Here is a 20160-nt window from a genome sequence, read left to right as displayed (position 1 = left end):
TGAATTATCCTTTCAGAACCTAAAGAAATTCATTCCGTACATCTAAGTGAAGTTTTCTGAAGTATCGGACAAATATTTAGACACATTTATCTTTTTTCAACTGTAAATATAATGTCAGCAGGATCATCACTCCAATTCCAAAAATATTTGTTATCAAAGTAGTTAATTTGCAACTTGGAATCAGTAAGGCATCAACAGAGACATAATCCATTGGCATACATGATTTACAGCTATTCAATACTGAGCTTGCAATGCATTATAGGGCGATTTTCAAACATGGCTGTTTTCGGCTGTTTCGTGAGTGGACAGAGACTTTGTTGCCGTGCTTTTGCCCAGATTTCTCGTGATAAAAGCAAAACAGGACCAGAGTAGCTATTTTTTTCCGTTTAATTTATTGTGTGAACGATTTTTTGACCAATTTCATGAGAAGATTGAAGTCATCGGACATATTACTTGGGAAACAAAACTCCATGTTTAGGCGCCCACTCGGGCTCCTTGAACAAAACTTTAGTCGCCCGCACTCGTAAGTTAGGTGCCTCAGGCGACCGGGCGCCCGTTAGGCAGCAGCCTTGAAATTGGAGGAGCACAATACATTAATTTTATTTGTTCAACTTCAATCTATACTACAGTTGAAATGAAATATACATTTATTAATTTCTTAATGGCAGCAAATATCACATACAATTACTTTTGTAAATTACTTATGCAAATTATGGACATTAAATCACTGCAAAAGTTCATTAATAATCTTTTTTAACTCAGTAATAATTCCCGACCTAAGGAAATTACTGTCAACTTACAACAGTTGAACCAGTATGCAATGCCTCAACCCCCTCAGGATTTTGAAATTTGCCACTTAACAAAGGTTAGCCGGTTAATAAAGACTCGTTAAAACACTAAATGATTTATTAATAGGAGTGGTTAAATGTCAATTTTGTAAAGTAAACACAAAGCATTATTGTATATAACAGCAACTCCTTCAAGCTACCAGTAACATAGTCAAGCAGTCATTAACTTTAACAAAAATAGATTGTACTCTGTTACTGTATATAATAGATTAGCTTGCAGATGTGAAATCTGAATTTTTTTTTACCTTCAGCTTAGTTAGGGAAACCTAGAGTTTCAATAGCTGCACGCTGCAAAACTGTCACTGAACCAAATTCCCACCAAAATGCAATGACAACTATGAAGTAATTCTTTTAACTGCGAGGGTCTAAAAGTTGATGGCCTTGTCACTAACCCAATACCATAAACTGCTGCCTATAAGGCCTGGGTTTATACAACTTCATAGGGGCTTTCAGATGAGCTTATAAACAGAGGGGCTTATATCTGATGGGGGGAGGGGGGGTTATAACCAGAGTAAAATAAACTGTTTTGAAATGAGCTATAGCTGCACACGTTGATTGAAATAGGTTTTTCATTACTTGTAATTAAGCTTTAAAACGTCATAATAAAACAAATTCAAAAAAAGGAAAGCTACTGGAGGGGGGCTTATATCAGGGGGGGGGGGGAGGGGCTTAAAACTGGCTGTATTTTTTGGTTACAGGTGAATGGGCCTATAACAGGGAGGGGGGAGCTTATAAGCAACAGTTCATGGTAACCAGTTAAATTATTAAACAATAAAGCTATCTCAGAGAGCCATAACTCGGTAAAATCAAAGGTACCAAGGAGGGCATTTTTCTAACATTTCACATCCATGAAAAAAGACCCTCTGAGGTGAACACTTACATACATTTGATACGACTATGTTTGCAAAAGTATTTGTTTAGGCTTTGAACAGACACTGAACTCATTACCAGTGTTTGACACCTCATTGGAATGAACATGAACATTGAACAGCTATCTTAATCTTAATTTATTCAATTTTGCACCTCTACCATTGGTATAAATTAGCTTACTTTTCGCACAAATATTTTTTAACTTGAAAATGGTGCCAGGATGACACCGAAACGTCGTTGCTCAGTTTTTTCGCTAATCTTTATTGTTAACTGAATTGCTAAAGAATGATGTTAATTCAACAAACCTGAAGCAAACTGGAGGTAACCCATGAGGATGTCTGACCACAATCCCAAGAAATGAGGCACCAACTAGAATAACAGAGCCATCTTTGTCCTAAACCAAACATAGCAAACAGTACAGATATTTGTCAAATCTTGAGAATGACATGGCATACTAGAGATGAGAAAACAGACTTGGATGACCAAAGGTCAAATTTGGCCATAGCTGCAAGAATTTGTCTTGCAGTAAGAGTTCATTTACTGTTACTAGGCACTTTTTCATCATCTTCATTTTTTCCCCAAACCAAACTAACAAGAGCTTCATGTACTCATCTAAACCAAAATCAGGTAAGAATAAAAGCGGCAAACAGCTATGTCCCACCATGATCAACTGTAAGTTGTCCACGAAAGCTGTTTATTGTGCCTGTGTTTAAATTATTAGAGTAATGTAAGAGTAAACAGAACATCCTCCAGAAACAATTGCTCATTTTACAAAGAAATCTTGTTGCTTTCTTCAATCTTTCCTTGTTCGAGACAGGTTCATCGGATATTGAAATGATTTTCTGTCATGAATTCATAATTAAGTTAAATGAGACATGAGCATCCATGCAGCAACTGCTTGGACGATAACAACAACAGAGCTTCTCAAAGACGACTGGTTGAAGGTGGTCCTTTAAGCCAGGCTGCGCAGCTCAAAAATTATAAATATTTCTTATAGCTACAGACCTTAGCAGGGTAGTATTCATCACCATATCCTTCCAGCTGCTGAGTGATCAAGATGTATTCCAACTGAGCTTCTTCGCTTGTTAAACCCCTGAAATTATAACAAATTTTGCTATAGACCAACTGTCATATGACCTTGAAAAAGTAAGCTGCAGATTTGTTGTACAGCAAATTTCGTACAACCTTGGAAAAGTGAACTAAAATCTTGTGGATATACATGTACAACTGCATATTAAAGCAAAACCTCGCCAATTAGTGGTCAGGTTAACAAGATTTCATTGCTTTAAAAACTGATGACAGCACTTTTTTCAAACCTACCTATGATGCTGGCACAATTCTGCTACCTACAAAAATGGACAGAGAGTTCAAAACCACAAAATAAACTACAAAAGTGTGTGTGTAAAAGCACTATACATGATGAAGCAAATAGAGAAACTGCTCATGGAACCCAGTATAAACACTAATTTCCCCAGTATAGCTGAAACCACATGTAAGTAGCAATTGCACTGTTCAGCCCAGACAAGGTAAAAGTAAAATTCATAAGGCTAGGAAAAAAGTTCATTATGCTGAATACAAACCAGAGGCTCAACTTTCAGTTCTAACCAATGTAACAAATAAATTTCAACACAGGACTAATGTTGAATGCAAAACCAATCAACAGAGACACATGTCCTTTAATCCTTGCTATATGTGGTAACAGTAACAATTTGCACATTTGAACCAAATTTGAAAGAAATAATCAATCGCTGGACCCTAGCATTTATAATGAATACTTGAGTCACTCTCCCACAAATTTGGTATAACATGGTTTTGTCTATGGTGAAGGGAAAGAAAGTAAAGTCTGCATACATGTATGAGCCAAGTGGCCCATCAGGCCAGAGCTTATCCTGGTTTCTGTAGCATGAATACCAGTACACTGATTCCAGAAAAAACCAGAAGTTGCACCGAAATGAGGCCTAATAGCCCTCGCGATAAATAAAGCAACATGGCAAACGAAGAAAAAAAGCCAATCTCTCTTCTGATGATATTCCCGGCATCAGTGTGAGTGAAGAACATTGAAAAATTGACACAGCCAATTGAAATTCTGGCTTAAAAGTCGCCGTATAAATCAAAGGGGCAAAATAAAGGAACTTTTAGGCTGGTATGTTTTCCATCCTTCAATTGTCTCAATCTCCAATATGCGCAAAAACAACCTGTTCTCACCATTTTTATTGCCTAAAAGAACTTTGTTCATGGTCGGTTTAGGAAAAAAAATCTGAATGAAATGAAAATTATAAAAATTTACAACCCTGATGCGAAGAATAGCTTTACTAAAGCTTAAGTAGCTTAAAGTAGTAAAACTGATGAAGCAAGAGCTCAAAAGAACATACTGAAGTAAATTTAAAAATTGTGCCGGATATCGTGAATATTGCAACAAAACACTTGAACAGATTTCCTATGGCTGATTCATTTTTCACTGACAACTTCAGTCTTCTCAAGTTAGAGAATATCCAATCTCTCTTCATAAGTTAACAATCGGTGTTAGAGAATAAAGGGAAATTCTTCAGTTCAAAAGATGCTAATCAGAGTATCAAATAAGACCACAATCTACTTGCCAAGAATGGTATAACCAAGGGTTCCGTACAGTGACAGCATCATTGCGTTACGTGTTAGGATGCAATCACAAAGCTGATTCATCAGTCAAATCACCAATAAAATTATCAATGAAGTGTACTACAGTGTAACAAAGACTATCAGTCACATGCCTTGAAAGATGGCCTTGAAAATTAGCAACTAGTAATGGACAAGTACACTGAAATAATGCATCAACAGGGATAGACGAAGGTGCAAGTGACAAAATGCTTTTTTTCTGTTCAAGAGAAAAGGGAAATTTTGGGGGCCTCCCCAGGGTCCCCCAGCTGGACTCAGGTTACAGACCCAAGTAAGGGAAATCTCCATGAAATAATTTAAGCTAGGAATGTCATTGTTATGGATAGCGAGACCCTGAAAGATTGCCTTATAAAATCAACATGCAAAATGTTTGACACTGGTTTAAAAGTAAACAAGAGTCATGTGAACTTCAGTTTATGATGTACAATGTACAACAACTACTCTTTGTTGTGAACAGACTTTGGAATGTCCTGGTTATAAATTGGAAGTAACTGCGAATTTTTAATGAGCAAATTGCCTTGGACATAGAATGGTGGAAGGAGATGCTAAAGAATATTGAACAATTTATGATAAATATATTATATATGAATTGGCTTACCTAGTGCTTAGAGATGGCCTTACATGATGTGATTATTGCTAAAGCCAGAATAAATAATGTATACAAAGGTCCAAAAAGTTTGTCCAGCATCTAATATGAGAGAATTCAGCTACTTCTAGTTTTTCTCTGGTAATGAATCTTTGAATGAATATTTCAAAATAGTTCAAAACAACTGGGAATCTATAAGATCATACAATGCAGAAAATTCTCTATGAGGTCAAATTCAATCCTCCATAGGAAAAAAGATGACGACTGGTACATTTACCCATAGTTCTTAGTGAGGGAAAGCCTTAACAACATTCATAAAAACGCACAGAAGAGTTACAAAGTCTTCAAACCTAGCATACACAATGTCCTTTGTACAGAGACAAATATTGTAAAAATTTGGCTTTCTTTGTGCCTTACAGGCTGTGTTAGGTTCGCAAGGTACTGTGGTAAAATGTACAGCCGCCATCTTTTTTCCTATGGTGGATTGTACTTCTATGTTATTAGCAAAATTATACACCAGCTCTACCATGTGTCCTTCTACATGTATGTTACACCCTGTGCCAGAATATAAAACATGAAGCCACATAATGCACAATCTCAGTACAGTGGAAATCACCAAATATTTAATTACCACTGATGAACAATATCATGTACTCTGTTTAAATTCACTACCAAATGACAAATAAACATCAGATAACCTTTTTTTTTCTGACAGTTTACAAGCAAATAGCTCACTTTCCAGGGTTGATTAACAACTCTAAACAACCTTAGTGGAGTTACACCATCAAATATATGCCATTCATTTATTCTCCTAATAGCCACTTCAGCTTGTATTCTTACATTTGTAGTTCTGGTTCATGGTGGAAAACAGTCTTCCTTAAAAAATTGTTATTGAAATTATAGTCAGTTCTGATTTACTTGGTTGTATAAAAGGAATGAAGATTATAACCTTCCTGCTTGCCAGTACAAGCTGTCTATCAAATCTATGGCATTAAGGAAAATTCCTACAAGGCCTTAAAATGTGTTGTCAGACTTTTATTCAGAGTTAAGTTCACTTTTGGGTGTCCAGGTCTTGGGTGTCTGACCTTTTATCTCTCTGCAGTCTATTCTGCACCTTATGTTTCAAATTCAGCCTAAAAAACTTCAGGTAAATAATTAATGGCCTGGCTCCCCAACATCAAATACAGGAAATTTGCCCATGCAATAATTTATCTGACACTACTAGTTCTGAAACATTAAACCTAAAAGCCAGATCTTGCTGAAACATTAGGCAAGTAAAAAATATTCAAAATTCATCAATGGCTGTATTTAAATCACTAATGTCCTTCCACATTCAACATTGTTTTTGGGAAACTTTTTTGTGTACCTCAGAGGCATGAAAACTGATTAATTTCTGAGTTGATTGAAGCTGATGGGTATTCATATGCCAGACTCAGATGCATCACATATTTTGCTCTACACTGAGATTCCTCATTAACTTTTGCCCAAGGGAAAGCTGAGGGTACGGCTCCCAGTTTCAATAAGTGTACTCAGTTTAAAATCACTTGGCAAGAAGTGCTTGGAACAACAAAAATTATTTGCCACCGAGGTAAAATAGGCATCTCCCCTTTTCATAAGTATTTCCCACTTTTTTCTTCTTTGTTTATCTGGCTTGTCTAAAGGAAACTTAGTCGTGGAAATGATAAATCAGGTCAGTTTTTGCCTCTATTGTTAGAGTTTGCAGCCACACAACACTTGTGTCCAACTTTTTTCCTTTTCTTTACCACATTTGCTCCAGACAAGTAGCTCTAACCTACATACATTCGAATTTTTTCGTTCTTGCCCAGCATTTCGTCCGCCATTTTGAAAGCTCGAGGGCTATTAAGCCTTGCTTACGTGCAACTTCCGGTTTCTTTCTGGAATCAGTGTATTGACTAGGAGTATTTCTACTCCCCCTGGATGGGATGCTAGTCCATCACAGGGTTACCCCCAGCATTAAGTTTGCCAGTACCCATTTATATACCTGGGTGGAGAGAGGCACTGTGAGAGTGAAGTGTCTTGCCCAAGAACACAACACAATGTCCCCGGCCAGGGCTTAAACCTGGACCACTTGATCTGGAGAAGAGTGCACTAACCATGAGGCCACCAGAAGTATTTTTTTTTAACCAAAAAATAACTCAAAAAGGGAGCAAAAACTTTGTACAATAGGAACTGAATCGACACACTATGTTCTAAAAGTAACTTTTGGGCTCAGAAGGCATGTTTTTATTGGTTTACCAATAGTTTACATTGTGTTTTAACATCATTTTTATGCCACACTTGTGTGTTTGAAGCATTCTGTTAACAGTATTCTGTTCAGCAGACAAAATTACATAAGACCACCTGTTTTGTCATGCTGTTGAACTTCCTGTCATGACTTCTCAATGTTTTATCCATGGTGTGTTAACAATAGAAGAAATTAACTTTTCTATATAAATGGTTTATCAATGGGAAACCGTTGGAAATTTGCACAATAAAAGTTGAAAAGCACTTAGACCATGGGTGGATATCAAATTTTAGGTGCTCAGTACAATGCCGTTATCAAAATGATATGCATGTTACTGTGATGTCATTATGAGGTCACCTGCAAGGGTAAACCATTGCTTTGAAGTCAGAGATAGAGAGAATATTGCCATAGAATGATACAGTTTCTATTTTTTTTTCCGCCAAAATATGACAACTGAATGAAGAAAACCTTGTAGCCATTGTGTCATGGTGAGGATTGTGTTAAATGAAAGTGAAATAGAGACTCCTTGAATGCTTTAAAAGTGAAAAAGTGGCGATAAGCACCACCCGGAGGCCAAAATATGGATCAAGTTGTTTACGGAATAGACTAGGTTTCGTCTTTGTATCAGAATTACAGAAACTCTTATCACTTTTTCCTTAGTCACAAATCACTCTGACCCACACATATAGTGGATTTTGTAAAAATGTACTTGTTTGAGCTTGGGAATCTAATGGAAATCACCACAGTTTACACAAACAGAGTCCAGACAATGGGCGACAAAAGTAGTTGAGACACTTCTAGAAATGGCGCTTTTCAATATTTAACCTCTCATTTTATCTTATTTGCATCTCAAGTTAATTCTCTGATGCCCCAGGCCCCCCAATTCAATGTTGTGTAGATGCTGTGGTCTGTGCAGTCTAAATCAATAGAAAAATCAACATTGTTTGGGGGGAAGGGGGAGAAATGTTTCCAAGACACTTGAAAATTGAGTTTTGCTGCCAAGTGTCTCAACACTTTTGTTGCCCATTGTACATTACTCATTGCACTAACACTGGTAGCATTATTGTAAGAAGTGTCTCCAGAAGTAGGGGTTTGGACCTGGGAAACAGTCTTTGAGTTAGATCATGAACTGTTCGCTTTGTCTTGAACTGGATCAGATGAATGTAACAAATGACGATGTTTCCTTTGGCAACTATCAACCCCACACCCCCTTGCAACCCAACATTTCCTTACAAAGTTCCCTAGACTGAGACATGAACTGCGCACCCTTTTCCCATCCACGAGGTCTTGTCACTGAGGGCATGTCAATTCTAGAACTTATAGCAATGCTCAAGTTAATGGCTACTTGAACAAAGGACACATTTCAAGGTTCTCCTCTCATCACTGTCTGGTAAATGGTCATCTGAGACCGTAGCCAAGGTCATGCTATTATTGCAGGTCCACCCCTAACCTTGCATGGCAGTTTGGGCTTTCCTGATAATTCTGACTTTGAATTGACAACTTGACCAAAGTAGGTATTGGCTACAGCAGCACGACTTTGTACAAACTCTGTAAGTTGGGAACATGTTGGAATGAAAAGGATTCATACAGCTGATTGGACTTCTCTGCCCATTTCCCTCTAAGGTGAATTGGAAGTCAGGCAACAATTTTTCCAAGGGTGTCCACTGAGTTTAAGTTACTAGTATGACCTAACTGGGTAGACCTGAGAAAATACATTTCCATATCATGAGCTAGCTGGGACAAAGATTCTGGATCAGGACTTTGGATTGGAGGCCAACCAATCACCCTTTCTATGAATACTCTAGTGACTATGTATGTTTGGCCAAAGTTCTTATGCAAGATTTCTTTTGCCTGCTTGTAACCTTCCTCGGGGGGCATCATAATACAATGTTCAGTAGCTTCTTGTGCTTTACCTCTGCAGTACTGAATGTAACTTAGGTGATCTGCATCATAATGCTCCTTACTCTCTACATTTACCTCAAAGTTCTGCATAAACAAAGGGAAGTTACGGTGTTCACCACTGAAGCTCAAGTATTCTCTTTGAGACATACAAAGACCCTGCTCAACTTCATCCATAGTGTTTTGCTGTCTCTACAATTGCTGAACACTGCTTGGTACCACTGGCTGGCCACTTTCCTCGTTTCAGTCTATGATGGACAAAGCAGCCTCTTGTGTTCTTGATTCTCTTTGTTTCAGTTCCACATATTCTTACTGGGGTGTAAAATGGCCTCTCACTGCTGCATCCATAGAGTAGGGAGGCCCTGAGGATGTAGATTCTGTACTCACTTTTTTTACTTCTCCCAAAGGTTTCATCAAGTTGTCTTAATTCTTCCTGTTGGCATTTTGTTTCTTCCTTTTTGCTCATAATTTCGTATTCTTCGATGGCACAATTCATTTCAATTTCCAGTCTTTCTCTAGCTTCCTTCATACACTTATCCAGAGCTGCTCTTTTGGCTAGTTCTTGCTGCTCAAGATCATGTAATCACTTGGAACATTCTGGCTCAAAAAGGGAAAGTTCATTTTGCAGACCTGAACCCTCCTCTCTACTCGAAGAGGTCTGGAAACATAAACCCAGTTCACTGTCTGTTGAGTCATGCAAGGTTCCACCACTAGGATCAGGATTGCTTATTATAGTGCCCATGAAATGAAAAATAATTGCTGCTTATTTGAAAGGCTTTTGAAAAGACAGAAGAATGACATGTTCCTTTTAGGAATATCTTTTTTCATTTTAGAGATATTGACATTTTTGTATTATGCAAATAAGGAAAGCACTATGTAAGCTCCAATTAGCTTGCTGAGATGATTTATCCATTTATTTCCAACTGATGAGTTTCACACACAAAACGCCACATGTACATGTAAGAAAGATTCCCCACATGTAAGAAATAAACCAGCTGAAACTATTATAATTCACACTAAAAAAACAACCTCTGTATGTGAATTTCCAGTCTGAGCACATGACAAGGAAACTACCCCAAAACAATTATGGGAAAAACAATAAATGGTCTGCAATACAAACAAACTAGATCCTACAAGTAACAATTTGTACATTTGAACCAAATTTGAAGGAAAATAGTTCATCACCAAACCATGGTATTTATAATAACTATTTGAGTTGCTTTCCCACAAATTCAGGATAACATGGTTTTGTCTATGGTGAATTATAATGCTCACAGTTTCTTAGTCCCTTGAGTAATTCGTATAAAATTATTTGAACTGTGGAGAACAATGTAAAGACATAAATGATCATCTGGCCAACAAATGGCAATAACACCACTCACGATAATTATAGAATGATGTAGATGCCAAAAAGTTATTCTCTGCATTATCTTCTTTAATTTCTGTTCATGTACAGTGTATGAGACCACAAAATAAGACAAGCTCTATACATAGACATGTAGATGATCTCCAGTATTCTAGAGCTGCCTATCTTTTGTACTATGATGTTAAATAGTGATTAATAAAAAAAAACCCTGAATACTTAAGACCAGGGGCAGCTGCTTGCAATTCATCATCATCCTCTTACAAGTATTCAATTGATTTCTGGAAGCAACAGCAATTATTTCACTTTTGACTTTGCCACTGCCATTACCATTATCATTGTCATTGCCATTGCCATTACTATTGCCTTTGTCAATGCCATTGCCATTGCCATTGTCATTTCCATTGTCATTGCCATTGTCATTGCCATTGTCATTGCCATTGTCATTGCCATTGTCCTTGTCATTGCCATTGTCATCGCCACTGCCATTGCCACTGTCATTGCCACTGTCATTTCCATTGTCATTGCTATTGTCATTGCCATTGTCATTGCCATTGTCATTGCCATTGTCCTTCTCATTGCCATTGTCATTGCCACTGTCATTGCCACTGCCATTGCCATTCTTATTGTCATTGTCAATGCTATTGTCATTGCAATTGCCATTGCCACTGCCATTGCTACTGCCATTGTCATTGTCATTGCCATTTCCATTGTCATTTCCATCATCATTGCCACTGTCGTTGTCATTTTAATTGCCATTGTCATTATAATTGTCTGAATGCTATTGTCATTGCCACTGCCATTACCACTACCACAGTTGCTAAAAACAGATTACATCACCAGAGACCCCCCACATGACTTAGACAAGAATTACAGTCCAGTATAAGGTTTTATATGACCACGTTGTCAAGATTCTAGACCAGAAAATCAAGCAAGAAAGGAAAGATTGGTGGTCTAGGATTTTGATTGCTTAACCAATATTTGACTCCTGGAGCTTTTGGCCAAAATCGCATTTGGACATTGGACATTTGTCAGGACATTTTCAGCCTGGATATGAGCCAAATTAGCAGCAATCTACTGAAGAAGACATTCACAACAGGACAGCATGCCTTTCTTTCCACTAACGTCGAGTTTTACAACATTTTTGCTCCGACATGCACAGAAATCAAAATTTCAACGAACTGACTTATGTCTTTAGACTTTTCATTTTGTTTTAGTTTTTTTTTCTTTTTGCCTTTCCTTTTCTCCTTTTCTTATCTTTGTGCTACAGTGACAGACCCTCTACCGGGCTTACTTCCAGTTCAAGAATTCCCAAGAAAGAATCATTGACAAAGGAAATTCTAACCATGGAGTAGCCATGTGTAGCTGTGGGAAATCTTGCTAAGAGTTTTTCACCCAAATTTCAGACTTTTTTGTGCATATTTCAGGCTCCATGACCCGATCACTCTGATTGGGATTTCATTGAAAAGATCTGTTGTAGAAAAGATCTCCTGCAGAACTCGAGCATAAGTGATGCCAACTTTGGTCAAAAGACATCAGAAGTGGAACAAAGGCCAACGCCCATCATGGCCACTTAAGGACGGGACAGGCAGCTTTGCGTTAACAAAAATACCTCTAAATTCCAAATTTTGTAGCATTCCTGGCATTTTTGAGCCTGATTTGGATAGATTTCCAAATTTTATCACAAAAGGATTCATCTTTCGAAAAATCTGGTCACGTGATTAACCCATTGACTGGCGGAGCTTTTTGGCAAAATCACATTTTTTAGACATTTTGGACATTTTCAGCCTGGATATGAACCAAATTAGCTGCAATCTACTCAAAAAGACATTTGCAACAGGACAGCATGCCTTTCTTTCTGCTAGAGTGGCATTTTACAACATTTTTCTCAGGCATGCGCAGAAATCAAGATTCATTTTGGATGAGAAAGTGATTTACATCTTTAATTAGGCTCTTCATTTCTCTTTTTCTTATCCCTTTTTCTTAAATAAAATGAGACAATTGAATGCCGGGATTGTTGTATCCTGTGGTTGCAATAATTATTATAAAATTAATGGTCATAACAGTGTTAGTTATCAATTTTCTAGGTACGAAACAATTTGAAACATCCAAGGAGTTCAGGAATGAAGGTTTAAAAAAAACAAACAGCGAAATTACAAAGGGGAGGAGGGTCACCATAAACCCTCTGGAAAGGAAATTCTGAGGGGATGAGGGATGATGTTGATGATGTTTTAAAACCACAATTAAGGTGTCCATAACACATAAACTGCAAAGTACGTTTCTCATAAAAATTAAAATCTTAATGCTGCTTTTTGTCACAATCATTCTCACCCTCTTAATTAAGTAATTAAAAATTCTGTACCTGCTGTTCAAGGACCTCCTTGAAATGGATAGTAGTGACATTCTGCAACAGAACAATGTTAAAAAGCTATTGCATCAAGAGTAAGTTACATTTGCCTTTGTACATGTAGAGGTTAAGGTTCCAATGGGGCATCTTAAAACATGTCAAGTTACATGTACATTGTAGGTTTTTGTACAGTAATGATTTGATTTAGCACCCTCCTTCCAGTAAGTGGGTTTTTGCGTGATGTGTGATCACCCCAAAATTAACAGTGTGACGCATGATTGGGACTGACGTTAGCAATTATTGTGAAGAATGAAAAATAAAGCTTTTAATTAACGTCTATACAAAAACATCAAGAAATTTAGGTAGCAACTTCTTGGATTTTGGCAAATTTTTGAGCAACTTTTTGGCATTCCAGTGAGCAACTTACCAGCATTTTACGAACACAATCAGGACACGCCTATTATCTAGGAGTCTCCTGGATACAGACCGAATCTCCCAGTTTCCCATAAGGATCACCACTTTTATTTTGGTCAAAATTTGTCATTTTCAGGAGGAAATGTTTGGAATATTTGCCATTGCATTTCTGTGGTCGAATTGGCTGAGTTCTCCTCAGCTTTTAACCACACTTTTAGGGTCTAGAAAGTAAAATTGCCGATGTACTTACTCCTTTTTATGTGACACATGATTGGTGAAAAAATTCTCCATGATGCATGACTTAATTGAAAAATTCAGCATGATGCATGATCAGTACCCCCTTTGCCACCCTTGAATAAGGGTCTCCCTTTCAATGTGTTTTTATTAATAAGCGCCCATATTCGAATAAGTGCCCTCATTCTAATAAGCACACCTATTATAATACATGTATATTCACTGCTTCAAGGAAAATCAGCCTTGCCATGCAAGCAGGGCTGGAACGACTTAACCTTGTTCAACAAGCCACAAGCAATTTATTCATGTGACGAGGATCCTTTTGACAGGATCACTAAATCAACCGTCAAAGATGATGCATGAGAAAGTTTTTATTTACATATCAATGTACTGTAAGTGACACTGTCCAAGCTACTGGTGTTGAATTAGGTTAAAATTCCCTCAGGTTAATTGAACATTCACTGTATGTTTGTTAACATTACAGTTCCTGTTATTGTTCCTTTATTTAAACAAGTGGTTCCCAACAGAAAGTGCAAAGTCAGCAAGCTTCACTTGATTAAAAATAGGTGACTGCCATAAAGATTGTGTTCAAGAAAATTAAGGACTTGGATTTAAGGTTACAGTATACCTTCGGGTCGGCAATTTTCTTCAAATTTGGATTTTTGGGTCAAAATAGTGGTCGAAGAATAATCTCTAATTTCTGAAAAAAAAATTTGAAAAAGGCTAAATATTGGCGGAGAAATGGCGGTTTTACGTTTTCACCGGAAGTAAAAGTTTACCTCTTGATTGACAGCCCTATGGCGCGTATGCAATCAACCGAGACGATTTTCGCGGGAATTACCTATATGGATGTCACGAATTGACTACTCAGTTGATCAGCATTGTTGTTCTGATTACCCAGCCTTTTTGATATTAGGCTTGTCTCTATTAAGTTATAAGTAAACATAGACCACGTTTAAACCATGGACCGGTTCGAAAAAGTGAAAACAGCGAAGAACGAATGAAAATACATCAATGAGTGAAGAAGGGAAAGTTCGCCACGCGGATGAAGCTATAGTTATCGTAGAAGGCGGGCAAATATTCGTGGTAAGAGAAAAGAAAGGTTCTGTACAAATTTCGGAACTTGACAGCAATAACAGGGATGCTGACAGAGACTCTTCTGATGAGTCCCATATCGACGAATCGTCGGACTCATTGAGACCATTTGAAATATTATCCATGCACAGTTGCTCTCACACAGTTGCTCTCCGCGCTGTCTTTTGTTTGTTTCCTTCGCTCAGCCACTCTAGCGTTCGTATCCTTTTCAGTCTTCCCCATTTTGCCAGACCAACTTCAAGAAAAACCGAACTACAGAAAAATTATCTCTCTGCCTTCGGTTCCTTGAGCGCATTGCGAAACACAAGAGTTGTGTAGAGATTCGCGCGTAAATTTCACCAGGAGGTTAACGGTAGTAAAGTTTCCCTGCACTGATTGGCTTAGTTATCTGAGAACCCAGTTGAAGGCATTTGTGGGCAGAGTTTGTTTGCGAAGCAGAAAATTTTTCTTAGCGCTGTTTTCTCGAATAAATTTTTTCACTTGAAGCAGACACTTTAAAGAGTTATAACTCAAAGGGAATTTGTTGAATTGCTCTTAAATTTGGACAGTGGCTAGTTTAAAATATAAACTACAAAAGCGTGTCTGGGAATGGTTAATTTGGAAATACTTTTTCTTCGAGAGCGATTTTTGTACGATCACTCCACATTTTTTTAATCCTATTTCGAAAATGTTCTGTAACTTTTTACTGCAATCGAATATGCCAAAACGCAGACACGTTTTTTAAGCGCTTTGGGCCCTGAAACCGAGGAAAAAATTAAATTGGCGAAAAACGAAATTCGCTTTGACTTGTAGCTTTCGAAAGGTGATTCGGGCGCTCGCATTTAGTGGTCGTGAAAAATTCGACAATTCATTTTCTTTCAAAATTCTTGGTGTAGTTTGATAGCCAGCTCCATAAGCTTTAATTTGACATAGGGGTTTAGGTATCTACAGCTTAAACTGCACGCGCTACATCGCTTGCGCGCGAGACACCCCTGAAGGTATACTGTAACCTTAAGCATTCTCCAAAAGTTTTTTGTACTATCCAAATGATGTGCATTGTTGTCCATTTGTTGAGAACGCAAAAGTCAGCTGAAAAGGTCACATAAATATCACCAAAACAACTCTTCTAGAAGAGAATGGTAATTTAATAAGAGATAAATTCGGTTGAACTTCCACTTTAAACTTGTCCAAAGAGTTTCATAGTGTAGTTTTGGTTTAAAAGAATTCAGGAAGACCTTTGATTTCGACATTCTTGCAACCCGAAGGACAATATCATTACTTCTAAGTCATAATCACCCTTTTAACCATCGCTTGAGTCTTCTTGAAGCTTATCCCTTGCCATTTTGAACTTTTTAAAGGTTTGTTTTGGTTTTAAGCACAGAATTTTGCCCACTAGAAGAAAACCACAACACACAACGCCATGTTTGTTTTCAAAAAAAGAAAACTCTCCCCTACCCCCTAAAATATGCAAAGGACCAAAACGCAATAGGTACCAAAACAATCTCTGGGGAGTGGGAAAGAGGCAATTTCTTAGTATTTTCAAAGAGCCACTTACTTCACCTACCCTGCAAGGGAATTCATATGTGCCCTGAGCTACCCCTATGCAAAGTTAACAGAGTTAACAATGAAAACTTTAACAGATTTCAGTTATGGTTGTTTCATATGTTGTCATATTGTGTCCAACTGACAAAATTATTGACATTTGAAGGCCACGTTTTTGATCAGGAACTAGCATTTCACTTACTCGAAGTACCTTTCCCGATGTTCTAACACCAATAGTTCTCCATCCTACGGACTTTGCCCTAAAAATACTGTATTAAAATTCTGTTTTGAACATTTAGTTGTTTCTCAAAAAAGAAATAAGCGCCCTGTCTTGAATAAGCACCCTCCCTTGAGGTACCAAGTAAATAAGTGACCTGGGCACTAAATCAAATCATTCTGGTAATCACTTTCAATAATGAAACCAATTATTTATTACGATGTGAAAATAGAGTATAGATTTAATGAAAGTCTGGAACAAATAGCATTGATTGCTACATGTATTCAAATTGGTATAGGTGCACATGTGGAGCCAGTAACCAATCCCACAGAGTATGTAGTTTTTAGGGCTTTTTATCTGTAACTATTTATGGTATAGTTTTAGTTCTTTACACAGCTTTTCTCTATAATTATACAGCCTCTGTTGATGAAAAGGCCACCCTGATATAAATTAAATAAAGGTGTCAATCACTGTCCTTTGATGGATTTTCAAATGTTCTGATATCATGTGATGATATAGATTGGTTAAGAGTGTGTCCATGATAAAACCAGACAGAACCAGGTAGGTGATACGGATACAGATAACAATTAAAATATGTGATAACCTAGTTACAGCAAGTCTGAAACGGGAATAATTTTGTATGAGTATCAAATGAGATATACAGAGCACGAATCTCATTTGACTGCATGAATAATGTTGGGAAAAGCATCAGCTGCATTTCATACAGCGCAATCTTCAAAGTATAAATGTACAACATATCATCAACTTCATCGTACAGGTATTGCTGCCCCTTTTTTTTTTGGCATTTTGTTTGACCTGACATCCAACAAACATGCTGCTCAGAAGTCCTATTTGCGTCATTGACATTGGAACAAAAATGGTAAATCTATGACAAAGAATCTTACGTTTATTTCAACAGATGGAACATTTCTGTTGGTTTGGTTACCTGAATCGATTGGGAAAGTAAATTAGTGTTCATTCCATCCCATTTGAAACCTACTGGAAAGAAAACTCCTCCCCTTTGGAAATTTACCTCTTTCAGATCCCTATAACCCTTGGAATTTCACAGACCCTCTGTGGGGTGGGTATGGATATTTTCTGGAACCACAAATTCTCACGATATTGAAAAAATGCGGCAGAAGAAGATTCAACACATAGTTCCCTCAACTTATGTTTTCAGGTGTAAAATACAATGTAGAACAGAAACAAGAAATAACTACTACATACATGTCACTTAGACACGATTTTGCACCCTCTTTGATTCTTGTGTTGTGAAATGTTAAGTTTTGGGACATCTGTTCCGTTGCTTCAACCTGAGTTCTAAAGAGAATATCAATCGCCATCCCACTTTCATCATATGCTGCCCACTTTAGGAGCGACATTCTTGCTTTTTCCCTTAGTACCCGTACTTTCTGTACTAAAAGACTGCCTTCTAACTAAGTGTCTTTAGTTGTCTTTATTTTCTCAAAATTACTTAACATGGAGCCACGGAGAGAAATCAAATTGTCTAGTTCAAATGAATATCTGTGCTTTGAGAATGATACTAGTGAAACATGATCCAGTGGATTTTACTTTCACATGGCCTTTCTTGCTGTAGAAATACTAACCAAAGTTAATGACAAACAGCCATTTTTGGAGGGGTGCCCCGAACTTGAAGGGAATCAAATATTTTGACCTAATTTTTTGCCGTAATCATTTACTCACCAAACCCAAACTTTGTGTCAAGTTTGAGCAAAATCGGTGATTTGAGCTGTATCACCTCCTGCCTGGTTTTCTCACGGACACACTCTTAGTAAGAAACAAGATTAATCATTTTTAATCATTATAATGGAATGGCAAGTATGCATCCAAAGAAGAAAATTAACACTTCTGAATTATTAGACAGTTTACCGGTAGTTAAGGTGAAATTAATTCAGTTCACCCAACAGGCCATCATTAACAACTAAGAGTAGATATACTTACAGGAGGGAAAAGAGACTTGTTTTCTACAAAGCTTGCAAACCTCTCGGCATCATGATCACCAATCTCAGCTATAAAACACCAGTGAAATGTTAGCTAATATTCAATTGAAGTCCTGCAATGTACTTTACAACTGTTGTTTGGGATTATTGCACAACACTCCTTTCAACACCAACGTACAGCTGAAAGCCCGAAGCCGGATTTTTCGTGCATTGCTAAGGAAGTGAAATGTGACTTCCGGTGACTGACATAATCATATTGTAAGTTGACCAGAAAACCCACTCTCGACCTGGAAAATTTGATAACAATCTCCTAAATTATTGTTTCAATTATAGTCATTTCAAAACTTTAAAAGTACAAAACCAAATAAAAAAAAAATTAAAATACAAAACATAAAAAAAAGGGTTGATTCATGTTTGGAAGAAAAGTGAGGAAGGGAGAGAAGTGAGCTTTGGAAGCTGTCAGTAATCGATGGTCGCCAGCCTCACTAAGTAAAAAGGATGTTGGCTGTCAAGTTAGCTTCTTTGAAGAAGAACTATGCTTAAAAAAATACATTGACAGTGGAAACTCAGACTGAGGAAAGGAGAGTGGAAGTAGAAATGATCACTCCAGTCTCTCTAGAGAAAACTGCAGTAAACAAAGTGGAGGAATGTGCGAACGATGACATGGTTTCTGTGGAACAACTTCAAGACTTTTTGAACAATTCAAAGTTGCCTTGCGAAAAAGCACCATCTAAGTCTAAGAAGAACCAAACAAAAGTGAAGAGGATAAAGAACTGAAACCATTCGTAAATTGGACAGCCTTTTTGAAGATGCCCTGAACAGCTAACTAAAGAGCATTTGAGCATAAATCAGTCCCTTCTCGTAATCTGTACTTCGGAAAAATTACAATAATAAATAATAAATTACAATAATAAATAATTAATCAATGATGGAAAAGTACTAACAATGATTATTAAAATATCTGACCATAATTTTGTGAAACAAATGCATATGACAAATCAGCTCTCTGGACAATGGCATACCTTTGCTGGATACAAAAAGTTATCAGTGGAAAAACATTGCATAACAAAATGTACAATGTTATTGAGAAGAAATGACAGACTTTATCAGCCATATTTTTATTCCTACAAGAGGTTATTTTTGGGAGATTATTGAATTCAGCTTCATTTCTGTTATTTTAATAATTTTACAATAACCTGTGAGAACAGAGGCCTTTTCTGGTTTTTGTTTCACGCACTGCTAAAAGATCGCTTTTCGTGGCAGGTGAAATAAAAGCCGGAAAAGGCAACTCCTCTTGCAGGCTACTTTATAACCACTGTGTGCCTGTTTCCTTTCAGTGGTCAGAAAATGTGGCATAAAGCAAACTGATCTTATCTGACAGCCAAAACTTTCCGAAGTTTTGCCTAGATTTGTATCTTGGCTTACAAAACTCACAGAGGAAGTGTCAACAAAGAAAAACAAAAAATACTTCCCAGGTACACTAGAAAACAATTAGAATTGTAGCTGGTTTTCGTGCGGAGTGGTGGTTACAAGTGTTAGCAACTACATTGTAAGAATTACACAGAGATACTTTTAAGAGATACATACATGTTACCTGTACAGGCATCCCACAAGGATTCTTACTAGAAAAACAATGCAAATCATTCTCTTGGGTCAAAATCTTTTATTTTCATTTCTGTTTAATCTTTAATCTTTAATAAAAATTCCAAATTACATTACATTGAACAAGTCAATCCAATGAATTTGAGGACACCTTAAAACAGAATACAAGATTCCTTAATATAAGCCACCTTAGTGTATCATTACGTCATTGTATACCTAGTTAAAAATTACTCTAAACTCATATTAAAAAATAAGATAATCATGATAAAAAATTAGCACTGAACTTATCATAAAAATAAGCAAACA

The 20160-nt window shown here is 37.1% G+C and overlaps 1 protein-coding gene across 1 annotated transcript in view; it reads right to left on the bottom strand.

Moving 5' to 3' along the window:
- LOC145469947 (tyrosine-protein phosphatase non-receptor type 21-like) overlaps window positions 1–20160 on the bottom strand; it is a 64261-nt gene that overhangs the window by 19172 nt on the left and 24929 nt on the right. Inside the window, exons 4-8 of the mRNA XM_081453765.1 lie at window positions 18254–18321; window positions 12826–12867; window positions 3039–3064; window positions 2724–2811; window positions 2024–2112 (exon numbers count right to left, since the gene is read on the bottom strand). Of these exons, the coding sequence (XP_081309891.1) occupies window positions 2024–2112; window positions 2724–2811; window positions 3039–3064; window positions 12826–12867; window positions 18254–18321 (313 nt within the window). The remainder of the gene's footprint in view (window positions 1–2023; window positions 2113–2723; window positions 2812–3038; window positions 3065–12825; window positions 12868–18253; window positions 18322–20160) is intronic.

Source organism: Orbicella franksi, chromosome 15 (assembly GCF_964199315.1).
Source record: "Orbicella franksi chromosome 15, jaOrbFran1.1, whole genome shotgun sequence".
NCBI lineage: Eukaryota > Metazoa > Cnidaria > Anthozoa > Scleractinia > Merulinidae > Orbicella > Orbicella franksi.
Note: the sequence above shows the minus strand (reverse complement) of the source record. Positions and strands in the feature narration are given on the sequence as shown.